Source organism: Sitophilus oryzae, unplaced genomic scaffold (genome assembly GCF_002938485.1).
Source record: "Sitophilus oryzae breed Bouriz unplaced genomic scaffold, Soryzae_2.0 scaffold_1716_pilon_pilon, whole genome shotgun sequence".
NCBI classification, from domain to species: Eukaryota; Metazoa; Arthropoda; class Insecta; order Coleoptera; family Curculionidae; genus Sitophilus; species Sitophilus oryzae.
In genome coordinates this window covers 602,695-616,808 of record NW_022146409.1, presented here as the reverse complement: position 1 = coordinate 616,808, position 14,114 = coordinate 602,695, and the positions used below count along the sequence as shown (strand labels likewise).

Sequence of the window (14,114 nt, the reverse complement as noted above, 5' to 3'; positions counted from 1 at the left end):
AATATTAAGCAAATCTGTGTGAAACTACGAAATGTAAATGAGTTTCTTGTGCTCTAAGCGATTTTTATTGAACCTCCTCTATGTTGTGTAGAATACAAGATATTCCCAAAAGAGTAAAACATCTTTACAATCTGAAAAAATATATCCATTATTGATTAATGTTTATAAAGTATGTCCTCGAATTGTCTTTACAAGAGGAAAAACATTTTCTGTTCAAACGTCACAAAAGTATTAATTTTTGCGACGTGATTGCCAATATAAAAAAGTCATTTTAACGTCTAGGCATAAAACTAAAGCACGGCCACACAGAAAGCGTTTTTTTGCGTTTTTAGCGTGAAGCGTCTTTTGCGTCTAAAACAAAATAACAGGATTATATAGGAGTGGCCCCACCAAAAGCGTCTAGCGTTCGGCGTGTCTCGCAAAAAACGCAAATGGAAACAAATCAATTTGTTTTCTGTAGCAGTCTTTAGCGTTTTCTATGAGACCCCGTCATAGGCGGACGTAATATTTAATAATGCAATAAAAATTAAATTAAATAGTATTCATTTTTTTTTCATTTTAGGATATTATCTAAAAATATTTTTATAGAGAACATCTACTGTTTAGGAAGATTCTATTAAATTCAAAAATTTGAAGGAAATGTTTGAAAAAATGTAGCTTGAAATGTTGAAAAAGTAATAAATTAAAGGAATATTTTCTTACGCGTAAAAAAATAGTTTTTTATGCGTAAAAAAAGTTTTTTTACCAGAAACAATAAGTTTTTGACGCGCAAAAAAAATAGTTTTTTACGTGTAACAAATAGTTTTATACACGTAAAAAATATTTTTTTTGCGTAAAAAAGTTTTTTTACCAGAAACAATAAGTTTTTGACGCGTAAAAAAATAGTTTTTTACGTGTAACAAATAGTTTTTTTACACGTAAAAAATATTTTTTTTGCGTAAAAAAGTTTTTTTACCAGAAACAATAAGTCGCGTCACTACGTATTTCTAAGCCGTTAACACCTTTCGTTACAACTAGCTCGTGTGTCAGGGCCGTCTCGCTAGCTCGTATGTCACGGCCCTGAATGTTTACTCCCAGCGCGCGTAAAGAAGTTTCACTCCAAAATGTTTCATAAATCATGTCCTAAAATTGCATTAGCAACTAGAAATATTTACTATTCTATTATATAATTATAATTATTTATTATATTATACTATAATTATAACAAGTACTAACCACAACACTACAAAATAAAAAACTATACACATATAAACTAAAATTCGTAAAATAAATGGCAAATAATAATTATTATTTTTACACACACCACTGGCACTAGCAGTAAATTGTGTTTGTCTCCGAATATATTCCCCGGCCCGTCCACAAATCAATCCCAGCATCTTTTATCTTCGTCTCTTCAACGCTAACGGCGCCGATCTCGCCTATCTCTTTCTCACAGGATTGATTGTTGGACGGGCCGGGAATCCACGAGTTTGCGACGCGCGCCGTTACTACGACTAAATGACATCTTGATAGAAATTGCAGACCTGCCGCGCCTTTTGCGTGTTTTTAATAAGTTTTTAATGGACACAAATTGACAAAAGCGCTTAAAACGGTAAAATAGCAAAAAGTGTTTGAGACGCAAAAAACGCAAAACTCTAAAACGCTTTCTGTGTGGCCGTGGGCTAAGCCACGCCTAAGCATAAAAGTACAAAAATGTACGAAAATATTAACCATAGTTTAACTGACATATAGTGTCAAATTCAACGAGCGTAACCATAGTTTCTCGATATACCGGGTGCGTCTCGAAAGTGGCTCACCCCTATATAACTTTTTTTAAAATACAAAAAATAATCATTTTTTGTATTTAAAGTAATTCAAAATGCTCATCCTGTATGATTTATGATTACCATATTTATAGAAAAGTAAGTACAGACCATCTAAAGTAAATACCTAATATAGTTTTGATTTAAGGACAGTTCTTGTATTTTTAATATTTTTTTTTAAGAAAGGCTGATAAATATATATTTTTTATTTATTTATTAATATCTATGAAATTATGCAATAATATACAGGGTGTTCTGTAAAAAAATCATCCCGATCCACTCACACTTTTTTGAGCCATCCTTTAGAAGTTAAAATATTTTCCTAAAAATACATTGCACTTAAACAAAATTCTCAAGTTTGTTATTCTATATACGAGCTACAGATACCCCGGACGCCACTGATTTTTCATTTCTAAGCCATTGCAAACTTGATTCAATAATTTACAAAGATAATGATTTATATTTACATACTTCTCATAATAGGCGGTTGAAGTGTAGTTCTAACATGGTTCTAACTACATTACCTTCCTTGTATATCGAACAGCTCTAGCATGACAAGCTGTACATTGCTACTCCAGGCAGGGCGTTAAACGCTATATACGGAAGCTATTATTATATTGTTATATACATACTTCTTTAAACAATTCAAAATTGATTTCCAATACGGCAGATAATTTAAGCGGTTCTGCTTTCATGTTTAGTGAAAATGTGCGATAGATTTTTATATTTTCCATATTCCACTTGTACCATTCCATAGAATACACCCCCTCTTGCAACTGTTCCCACTGGAACAAAGAAGAGTCTACTAATATACAGGGGGCTAAAATGCAAGCTTGGCATCTTGGACTATTACCATAAAAATAAAATTTCAAATGTAAGGTCAAAAAAGTTTTTTTTTTCAAGCTGTCAACTCAAAATTACAAATAAAAATCATAAAACAAATTTAAAGGGCGTAAATTTTGTATAATCAAATATTAATAATATAAAATAAAAATAATATTAATAGATGGTGCGTTACTAATGGTAATAGCCAACTTTGATCTGGGCGCTGCAAATCGACAAATGTTGTATAGCAACAAAAGTCTTGTATGACCTGGCTACCGAGATAACCTACCTGCAATTAAAGAGAAAAATCGTGCGAGCAACAATGTTACCAGTTATTACTAAAATGAGGTGAATTTAAAATTAAACAGGTACATGTTTAAAAACAATAATAATATGCCACAAAGGCATGTAGTCACACAAACTTCTCACACAGAGAATACGCCACACAGGCAGGTAGTCACACAGACTATTCTCACACAGAGAATATGCCACACAGGCTAGTCACAAAGACTGTTCTCACACAGAGAATATGCTACACAGGCTAGTCACAAAGACTGTTCTCACACAGAGAATATACCACACAGGCTAGTCACAAAGAGTATTCTCACACAGAGAATACGCCACACAGGCTAAATATAATACACAAGTTAAAAGGCCAAACTACGCTACGGGAATAACTACTCTTCAAGACTAACTACGCTACGCGACTAACTACGCTACACAGGGTAACTGCAGAAAGTAAGAGAGCCAAACATAATTCAATCAAGATCAATTTGATAATTTTAATACACAAATATATTTGTATCTTCTATTAAAGTCACATAGACAAATATAAATAAATCACTATAAAGAAATACTTCAATATTATCATCTGCAAATCATCTTTTCTTTATATTCAATCAAATATCTTAAAATTTATCTAAGATTCAGAAATATAATATATCAGAATAAAAACAATAAACAGTAACCATGCAACTAGTCGCTCAGTGAGATAAAATAAACTCACTTTAATTAAACTTCTTATTCGGCACGACAATGGAACTCCCACAAAACCTTAATTAAACCTGAGAAACTTTAATAAATTTAATTTAATAAGCGCGTACCACTTCTTTTTCTGACGCTGTCTAATACTGTTTTAGACCGTGATACTGTATTGACTGTTATTTGAAACTTTTTTGCAGGTATCATAAATTTTGGGTTTGTTTTTGTTTATGTTCAGAATTCCATCGCACCTCGACTTTTTTTGGTCGAATGAATTCAAAAAGGATTAAAATACCGGTAAACCAAAGAAAAATTAAGAATCAAAATATGTATTGGTTAGTTATTACCTACCGTAGTGACAAGATCTTGGCCATGATCACAAATATAATATATCCATGATTGAAATGTTATATTTCCTATTATGACCTGAACCCATCCAAATGCTGGCTATAAATTAGTTCTTCTGCATTAATTAGTTACTGATAATTATTAGTTATTTCTTAGTACTTACAGAAAAGGTACTGAGAATTGTATAAAACATATACAATAAAACACTGATTGTCATAACTGATAACCAAAAACCTAAAACAGTCTTTACAGATCCAAAAAACCTAAAAAATAAATATGTATTTTTTTAAATTCAAATAACTTACAAACAAATACAGGAAATATTAAAATGCAATAACAATATAAGGTCTATACTAATATATAAAATCCTTAAGTGACTGACTCACTGATTAATCACGATCCTGCTCAAAGCACTCAACGTAAGAAGCTCAATTTTGGCATACAGGTTGATTCTAGGGTGTAGAGGTTCGATAAGAAGGGATTTTTCGAAACTCGAATTCTAAGGGGCTAAAACCACCCCTCAAATATTATAATATTTTTTATTTAAAGGTGAGTTTTTCGGAAAAACTCTTAAACACGTATATTTTATTTTGTTGTTTTACATATTTTAAGATTTTTTAAAAATTTATACAGGGTGTTTCATAAAATATGACCATTGAGTAATCACGATTCTGCTTAAATTGCTTGACGTTTAAAGCTGATTTTTGACAAACGGATTGACTGTGGGGTGTAAAGATTGGATAAGGAGGGGTTTCTCGAATCTCAAACTCCAAGAGGGTGAAAACGCCCCTTAAATATTACAATATTTCTTATTTAAAAAACGGTTAGTCTTTCGGGAAAACGCTTGGACACGCATAATAATTTATTTTGTTTTTTTTACATATTGTGAATTTTTTTAAAAAATCATACAGGGTGTTCCAAAAAGTTGGGTAATTGATTAACCACGATTCTGCTTAAACTGCTTGACGTAAAAAGCTTATTTTTGGCAAACAGATTTATATATATGAGAAAATTTTATCCAGTTTGTATGTTAATGGTAATTCTTGCTTTGCTTTTTCATCACCATTACAAATGATTAATTCGACGTGAACGAAGGTCGCGGGTACACGCTAGTAACAGTATAAGGAACTACCCCATATTATGGCATTTTTCACAGTAAATTTTTATCAAAGCCACCCCATGATTTTTCTCTCGTATTTTATCGTTGAAAGAATTATATGAAATAATAACACGAGTACCTGCTAAACCGTGAAAAAAATTGCATAAATGATAAATTATTTTATATTTTTTAGTAACTGTGGCATAGAATTTTAAATATCCTGTAAGATTTTACGATATTTTTAGCAAAGTAAGTACAAACCATCTAAAGTAATTACCTAATATAGTTTTAATTTCAAGACAATTATTGTATTTTTAATAATCTTTTTAAAAGAAAGGATGAAAAAAAAATATTTTTTATTTATTTATTAATATCTCTAGAATTATATAAAGTGATCTGAAAGGAAGCCAAAAATGCAATAATATACAGGGTGTTCCTCCACTCACACTTTTTTGAGCCACCCTGTAGAAGTAAAAATATTTCCCTGAAATACATTCTAGTACATCTGGATACAGGATTTTATTTTAGGAGTGGCCAAAAAAAAAAGTAATGTACATTATGCTTTTTAGGGTGACGTTTTTAATCCAAAAGCCTAATATTCAACCCAATTTATAGATTGTAGGGGTGGGGGGGGTTGCCACCTGCCTTTTTTTGAAAAGGACAGTCCTTTTTTGGAACAACTTGTCCTTTTTACTTTTCTTCACTTAAAAAATCCTTTTTACTTACGTATTTTTTCTGAGAAAATTATCTACAGCTACTAGTGATGGGAATACCGGTTCTACATGAGTCGCGTTACAATAGCGACCGTTCCAGAAAAATACCGCGATTTTGTAACCGAGGTTCCGAATTCCAAAGTGTCGCGGTCCTCGCTAAAATTATATCTAACTTATCTATATTTGTAGATTAATGTAACTTTTATCCGCCACTCATTTTCCAAATATCGAGTTTATAATTGTGTATAACCAATCTATCTCATTTTTAGAAAAACGATGACATTCCTTGTTATTTTCCATCAATTTTCGTTTAAATAAAATCAACGGATCATATTTATGTGTATTGTAATATAATATATTTTGGTAAAATCAAGAAAAAAGTCCAAACCACTGTCAAAAAAAATTGTTTATTGGCCTAACCTAACCTTAAAAATAGATATAAACAATAAAACTTATGTAAATGTATAAAAGCAAATAAAATATTTTTATTTTATTTTATTTGCTTTTGCCTTTCATCTTTCAAACAACGCTATTTTATACCATGCCTATTACATACCAAAAATCGCTATTTCGAAAGTAACGTAGCGACGGGAGCACCAAAGCCAGTTGTAACCGATCAAATCGCGACAGGCAAAACCGGAACCCTAGATGCGCTCCAGCGACTGCTGGAACGAAGTACGTCACCGCCGAGGTCGAGCGTCGATAGCCAGTTACAGCAGGGACCAGTTACTTCTGTTCGCGACAGACAGAACTACGGCTCTAGGAGCGCGACGGCTCGAGCAAAATTACGTCGCCGCCGCGCCGAGGTCGAGCGTCGTTAATCAGTTACCAGTTCCTTCTGTTCGCGACAGGCGGAACTGCAGCTCTAGGAGCTCGACGGCTGGAGCGAACACGCGCGACGCTACGTACATACCAGTGCCAGTTACTACTGTTGGCGGCCGACGAAATCGCGACGGCTGGAGCTAAACACGTCGCTATGCGGTTACTACGGTTCCAACTAACTTCAAGAGCCTTCCCCTAGGAGATGCAAGACCTTGTCGTTGGTGGGGAAGCTCCTGGTCAGGTGCTGGGGGGAATCCCCCCTAGCACTTGGCTTGGTCTAAGAAGCATCTCACTCATCGTCTTGTCCCTGACTGTAGTGTCGTGGCCAGGGAATTGCACCAAGACATATAACGATACCGTGCGGGGCTACGGACAGCCTCAACCTTGGGGCACCGAGGGGCACCCCATTGTATTTTACCCCTTACTTCTACATGCGGGGCTCTGTAGAAACGGACCGATTGTCCCTAGCGACTCATAGGAATACTATGAGATCTGGTAATAATAGTAATAAAAACATCACCGGTGAAGCTGTGGAGAAACCCCCTAGCGACACTGGGAACAGTAACAATGAAAGTTCCAAGGGGCCAAACCCTAAGAGAACTACAGGAGAGGTGGCTGACACTTGCGTGAGACCATCCTCCGCAAGTGGCATACAAGCTACCACCTCCTCCAAGGGTCGGGAGCCTACCTCCTACCTCTAAACCCAACAGGCGACACAAGCTACCGTTTCGTCTACCCGGCCTGGGTCGTAGCTCCTCGACTGTGAGGGACACGGGTCTCCGTAGGAAGCCCTGGGACTGTATGATGAGTTATAACTCAAGAAAGGGGGACACAATAGATCTCTAAGGTCGCAGAGATTAACCCCCCTCCCACTTATTCTAAATTCTAACTTCAAGAGCGATTATAAATAATTTATAATTTTGTCGTAATTATGATCGTCGTTCTTCAGTAACAGGTTTCTGATTCGTTGTGGAGCGCGGCACGACTTTACAAAAAAATACCGCTCCAAAATCGCGTTACTCAAATACCGACACATCACTAACAGCTATCAACAATATTCCTTCCATCCAAATTTAATTAGACGTGTTATAAAACTTATAAATTAATGTTTTTTTTTCAAACGTCACAAAAGTATTAATTTCTGCCACGTGATTGCAACATAAAAAAGTCATTTTCACGCCTACGCATAAAAGTAACGCACTTTTACGCCTAAGCACAAAAGTACGAAAATATATTAAACTGACATACATAAAATGTCAAATTCAACGTGTTTAACCATAATTTCTCGATTAATAATTACTTCGAGGATATTAGTTTTAAATCTTTTTATATTATTTGCAACGTTGAAAATTGTTTAAGAAACTCTTTGTGAACGTTTGAAAAAAAGAATTCTATCTATAGTAAAAATTACTTTTTGTGTTTTACCTGTAATGTCAAACGTACAGCCTCGCAACAAAAAGTGTCATTTTTAATTCTAATAAAACTATTGTTTAGAATCAACAACATTATAACCTAAGTATGCGAACACAGTGCAACCAGGTTTGCCGCTTACTGGTAGTCGGCGCCAATCGGGGTACCTATTCTTGACATCGTTCGTAACTTTGCGTATACGCTTCACGTGTATTGTTATAAACAGGGTGTCCCAGAAATAAGTGCAAGTATTTTAAGGGTAGTATATTATTGCTAGAACAAGAAAGTAATTTGTATATTATAGACGATATTTGAGCGAGGATGGGTGTTATAGGGTAAAGACTATTTCGTTTAAGAATCTACTTAAATCAATGTTTTTTTTGGCAGTGGCAAATATTGGCAAGATTTTTGTACATATTCCAAAGCTGGAGACTTTAAGCATTGAACGGATACTAATTTCAATGCGGAATATTGCCGAATAGTCTTACACCTTATAAAAATGCCTCTGATTTTTTAAATATAAAACATTATAAAGAAATAGAATAGAAGGAAACGTTTCAAAAAAAAATATGGCATAAAACAGGACTTGCCAGCTGGCTCTGTATCCATCATGACAGTTATTATAAACAATTTGCAAAAAAAGCACTACAAACAATTCCACTATTTTATAATCTTAGAAATATTCAGAATACACTCAAGATAATTCATACTTATAATTGAAATATATTATTTATTTGATAGTCAACTTACGACTTAAAAAAAGCTAATAAACGTGCTTACATTTAGTATTTATAGATTTGTATTCAGTTAAGATAAAAAATGAAAATAAAAAAATATCACTTTTGGCCAGGTTTATAGACCAAATACCCCTATGTGCGGCGCGGCGGGCGCAGCGTTTGAATATGGTTAGGTTAGGTTAGGTTAGTTAATCAGGTAAATTTCCTCTTAATTAACTACTTCCGAACCCTGCTCACATCTCCGAAAAAGCCATATAACAATACACGTAATGCATATATGCAAAGTTACGCATCACGTGTATTGTTATATGGCTTTTTCGGAGATGCGAGATGTGAGCGATATTTGAAGATGCGAGTGGTCAAGAATAGGTACCCTGAGACGGCGCTGGTTGCCGGTAAGCAGAAACCTGCCTCCACTATGTTCGTACCCTAATCCAATATAATTATAGCCAACATAATTCAAATCCGTAAAAATATGATACTTACATAATAACCTCTTGATGTCTTTTGATAATCTTCTTCAGTTCCATCTTAATATTATTTTGAATTCTCTTGTCATAAATAACTTCCAAACTTAAAGGTTTTATCATATCAGACACGTTGTTTATATATTGGATTAAAAGAAGCAGTTGAAATTTGGCATTAGTAAATAGGTATATTGGGTAATAAGCTGACATACACATAGGTACCACTGCAAATATAGCCAAAACATAAATAAAATAATGAACCATTGTACTATATTCTGGTATATAATCTTCAATCAATACTGATAAACTACAGTAAGCTGATCGGTTCTGGTTCCAAAGCAACAAGTTTGTTATCATTAAAAGAAAACTAATGCAAATATGAAAAATGAACATCAGAGTGTCTTCTCTGGCTAATTTCCTTAGATGCCTATGCATGGATGGACCTGTATATTCAACACTCCAGGCAAAACTAGTAATTAAACTTTTGATTTTTGCATTCCATATATCGTAGAATTTTACGACGCATAATGTGCTACTCAGAATCTAAAATTGAATTCTCTGTAAATACTGAATGATCAAAAAGTTCTATAACCAAGCGGGCTAGGTCAGCTAAAAAAATTCTATAGATCATACCAAATAAACTTTTCGTCACGTTATTAAGCTTCACCGGCACAGCGTTGCCTACATTTATATTTTTTTCTTTTAACCAAAATATTTTAGGAAACAAAAATTAATTAATTATAAATATATAAACAGTTATTATTTACAAATCTGAAAACCTTGAAAAGAATCCATCTAGATGGAAAGAAAATACTACAATCACAGGAATCTGGGAATAACCCTGGACAGTAAACTTCTCTGGAACAGGCATATTAAGAACATTACCAGCAAAAGCAATAAAGTCTCTCATGATATGCAGAAGAGTGGCAGAAAATTGATGGGGCTGCGCCCCTAACATTTTGCGGTGGATGTATACCATGATAGTAAGACCCATAATTACCTATGGAGCAGTTGCTTGGTACACAAAACTAGAGCAACGTACAGCAAGGCAAAACCTATGCAAAATATAGAGTACCGGCATGCATCTGCATCACAGGTAACATAAGAATATGCCCAATAGCAGCCGCAATGGAGGTCATTCTAGACCTAACACCACTGCACATTGTCGTCGGTAGTTATGCCAATGCGACTGCCAATGATTAGAATGGTCATTGACGGAAACAGTACTGTCAGAATTTTGAGGTCAGGAGCTTGGCACACCCTTAAAAAAAATCCACTTCTTTAACTTCCAGTGGATGACATACCAAGAATTTACAACTTTGAGAAACACCTTACTGTAGTATTGAGTAATAAAAAGGATTGAAAGAGAGAAACGTTTGCTCAGCATGCAAAAGACCATACCATACCGCGGTGTACTGATGCTTCCAAAACCTAAGCAGGAATAGGAGTATTGCCGATCAATGGGCACCCCTACCCCAGTGTAATAGAATAATATAAAGCTTCGTAAAATTTTATCTTTTTTGGTTTGTTATTCTAAGATGGGACCATTACAGTTTACGATACTTACGTTAAGTTATCAGTCGACATACGCAAACGAATTTTAAAAGGTCTAAGCAAATAATCTAATGATATTAAAAGACACATAAACTCTCTAAAAGTACCCATATTTCCTGAAAAACTAACTAAGCAAATAATACAATCTTCTAAATATTTTAAAGTCACATAAACGAGGGTAACGTAGAACACACATTCATCCCTTATTATCAAAACTCTATTTGACAGAATGGTACCAGTTGTGTGTGTGTGTGTGTGTGTACCCTATGGATATCTCAAAATAAACAACGCAGAAAAAGCACGTAGGCACGCTTAAGGAAATAAGTAAAATTAAAACATCCCCTTGCTAGAGGTTTTACATTTAAAATTAAAAGTATTAAATATATGTTTTAAAATCAGAATCCAAATGTTAGAGTTAAATAGAAATAGACAAACGAATGAAGAAATAAAGATTTCATTTCTAGGCGGTTTTTTTAAGGTAATCCTATGTCACGATATCATTTGTATTAGTTAAGGTAGATTATGAATGTTTTTCAGCAAATTGGTAAAAGAGTAAGATTTACACGGAAGGGTTTGAAATTTACAATTAATTAATAAATTGGACATGCTGATGCCCTCTCGGGATAAGGACCATAAACAAGGGTGAAAGAAGTCTAGGGATCTTTAGGGGAAGGAACCCTTCGGCCAATCAAAAAGGTGCGAAATGTGCATTTGGATTGGTATTCGAAGGTTCCTCAAAGAGGGGCGTGCCGAAGATGTAGTAACGCCTGTCTAAGATAGTACCAGAATCAGTATTTTCATCTTCAAAATTAGTTCGGTACTGACTTTTAAATTAGACGGTCGAATTTACTCCGTGTAGATCTTATATTATCCAGTGGTCTTCTTAATTGTTTTAGTAAGTTCTCATCTAGCGGAGCACATAATATGTCACTGCGAGGCTCTGGATCGCAAGCGACACTTTTTATTTGGGAAAGCTAGGCTAGAACCGGAGGAACTATGCTCCCATCCTATCAAGGACCTGCATAAGTTAGTGCAGGGCACATGGATAGGAGAATGGGTGCAGATATAGAAAGGGGACAAACACAATAGGCCTCACAGGTCGCAGTGTTTCCGGCAGAGGACGGCCCCTTATTGTGGAAAAAAAAAAGTTTTCATCTAAAGATTTTCTCAAATAAATTTTCAAGTTAGGAAATTCTAAACTATTCATGCTTAAAGTATTTTAATTGTTGTTTTGGATTTTCTCTAATATTTTTTCTTTATTAATTATTTAAGACTTTCTGTTTGTTCTAAAGGCTTTAGTAAAATTTAGATGTCATTGCATAAGTGATTATTTTGCAATTGTCCTTTTTATTAAATTCTAATTTAAATTTAATTGTTCAGTTAATATTTTTTTAACATATTAATTTTCTGGCAACAATAATTATAAGAGGGATTTGAAATTGTATGCTAATTGTAGATAATTTAAATTATGCTAACAAGAAGAATATTTTGTATTTTTTTAACTTTATCATCTCTGAGTTTTAATTGCATTTCTCTAATTGTCATTAATTATTTTTGATTCAATTTCTTTCTTTTTCTTTATGTTTCATTAATTTTAAATGTTTTGTTGTTAAATCTTTTTCTTTATTTTTATTTATTTATTTCTTTATATTAAATATAGTTAGGTGTTGTGAAAAATCGGCATTTTATTTCTTTATTTTACCTATTCACTAAAATATTAAGTTATTTAAAAGAACACTGTGATAACCGGTCGAGTGGTTCGATCCAAAGAATGAGTCCAAGATCGAATGGGTAGATCTACAAGGGGATCAACGAAGTCTTCGACAGGTTCCTGTTGTTGATGTATTGCTGACGGATGTTGACGTAATAAGGTAAGTGGCAGTAGAGTTTTATGTTAACTGAATTCAGAAAGAACCCTTACCATAAAAGTGCGATGCCTTAATTTCTATTTTTAGCTGGTTATATTTTGTTTTTTTTATATTTAAACGATAATCTATATTTACGCTCTGAAAAGTCGGTGTTCTCATTATCCAAGTTCTGCCTACCGGTCAATAAATTATTTTAATTATAATTATATAAAGGCCACACTACCATGTTAACGGACAAATCTTGAAAGTTTTGTCACACCAGCATCTTTCAGGCAGAAATCTACGTTATCGAAAAATGCTTACAATTTATCTTAGATAGGAACTATCGAAAATAAGAAATAGCCATCTTATCCGATAGTCAAGCAGCACTAAATGCGATCAACTCAGTAACCATCAAGACCGAGAAAAATCGAAGATTTTCCTTGATTTAAGTAAAAACAATTTTCGGATTGTCACGGGGTTTCTAACAGGACATTATCTCCTCAACGAATACCTCAGTAGGCTGTGGAATCTGAGGAGTGAAGCTGAATGTAGAACCACCCTAGTGAAGCTGAGGAACAACAGCGAATGCTGATTCTGTGGGGGAAATGGGGAAACACTAAAACACCTTATCAATGAGTGATGACGACGACCGTTCGTGCCATGAACTTTTGTACGGCTGATGTCGATGGGGAGCTGGCCTCTGTGGAGGGAGCTGGCCTCTGTGGAGCCGTCTCAGATACTGGCTTTTTTATAAAAACCCTGAAACTGTATGATGAGTTATAACTCAAGAAAGGGGAACACACAATAGATCTGTAAGGTCGCGGATCGGAAAAAAAAACGGCGTCAGCGATAGCTATGAAATGAAGATCGCTGTCATTTTATATGTAAATTTATATAGAAAATGTCATTGATCGTCATTTCCCAGTCAACTAGACGCCGTTTTTTTTTCGATCATACAGTACTTTATACGGGTCTGGCAATCTATAAGCTAGTAACTCCTAATAAAAAACTTATGAATTTTGTATAAGTACCAACCTAAAGAATGTGTTAGCTGGTTAGGTTTGGTTTGAATATGCATCAGGAAACAATTTTAACTTCTACAAGGTGGCTAAAAAAAGTTTGAGTGGATAGGAATTATTTTTAATGGAACTTCTTGTATATTATCTCTTTATCGGATGGAGAATTTAAAATTGGACATTAGTCATTTACAATTGTGGGAACTTTTTGATTATCACCTTGTTAAAACTGTATTCCTATTTTAGACTAATACTACCTATCAATGTGATAAATAAAAATCGGCGTCGAGTTGAATTGGAAATCGTTAACATTTATCAAATAATTTTACATTACAGCGATCTTTATTTTCACACCAAATCTGATAACATATTTTTTCAACTAACTAGTTTTAAAGCCTTTTTCTAAAATTCATAAGAATATCACTCAAACCTAAACTAACAAAAAATAGCGTCTCATGACATCGATTTTGTTTCATTTTACCCTTTTTTA

At 34.1% G+C, this 14,114-nt stretch overlaps 1 protein-coding gene across 1 annotated transcript; it reads right to left on the bottom strand.

Moving 5' to 3' along the window:
- Nucleotides 1–4: 4 nt before the first annotated feature.
- On the bottom strand, nt 5–4,203 carry LOC115881350. Its single transcript, XM_030898796.1, has 4 exons — nt 4,120–4,203; nt 3,960–4,055; nt 2,435–2,587; nt 5–131 (listed from the first exon to the last, which is right to left on the bottom strand). The coding sequence occupies exons 1-4, from the start codon at nt 4,171–4,173 to the stop codon at nt 54–56; spliced, it is 381 nt and encodes a 126-aa protein (XP_030754656.1). The 5' UTR covers nt 4,174–4,203; the 3' UTR covers nt 5–53.
- Between the last annotated feature and the right edge of the window lie 9,911 nt (nt 4,204–14,114).

What these genes read in the sequence shown, in the direction of transcription:
- LOC115881350 (XM_030898796.1), bottom strand. Translation starts at nt 4,173, where the DNA reads ATGACAATCAGTGTTTTATTGTATATGTTTTATACAATTCTCAGTACC. An exon ending in CAATTCTCAGTACCTTTTCT is followed by an intron (nt 4,056 to 4,119) that starts GTAAGTACTAAG and finishes ACTAATTTATAG; the next exon opens with CCAGCATTTGGATGGGTTCA. An exon ending in ATTTTGAATTGTTTAAAGAA is followed by an intron (nt 132 to 2,434) that starts GTATGTATATAA and finishes ATATTTTTTCAG; the next exon opens with ATTGTAAAGATGTTTTACTC.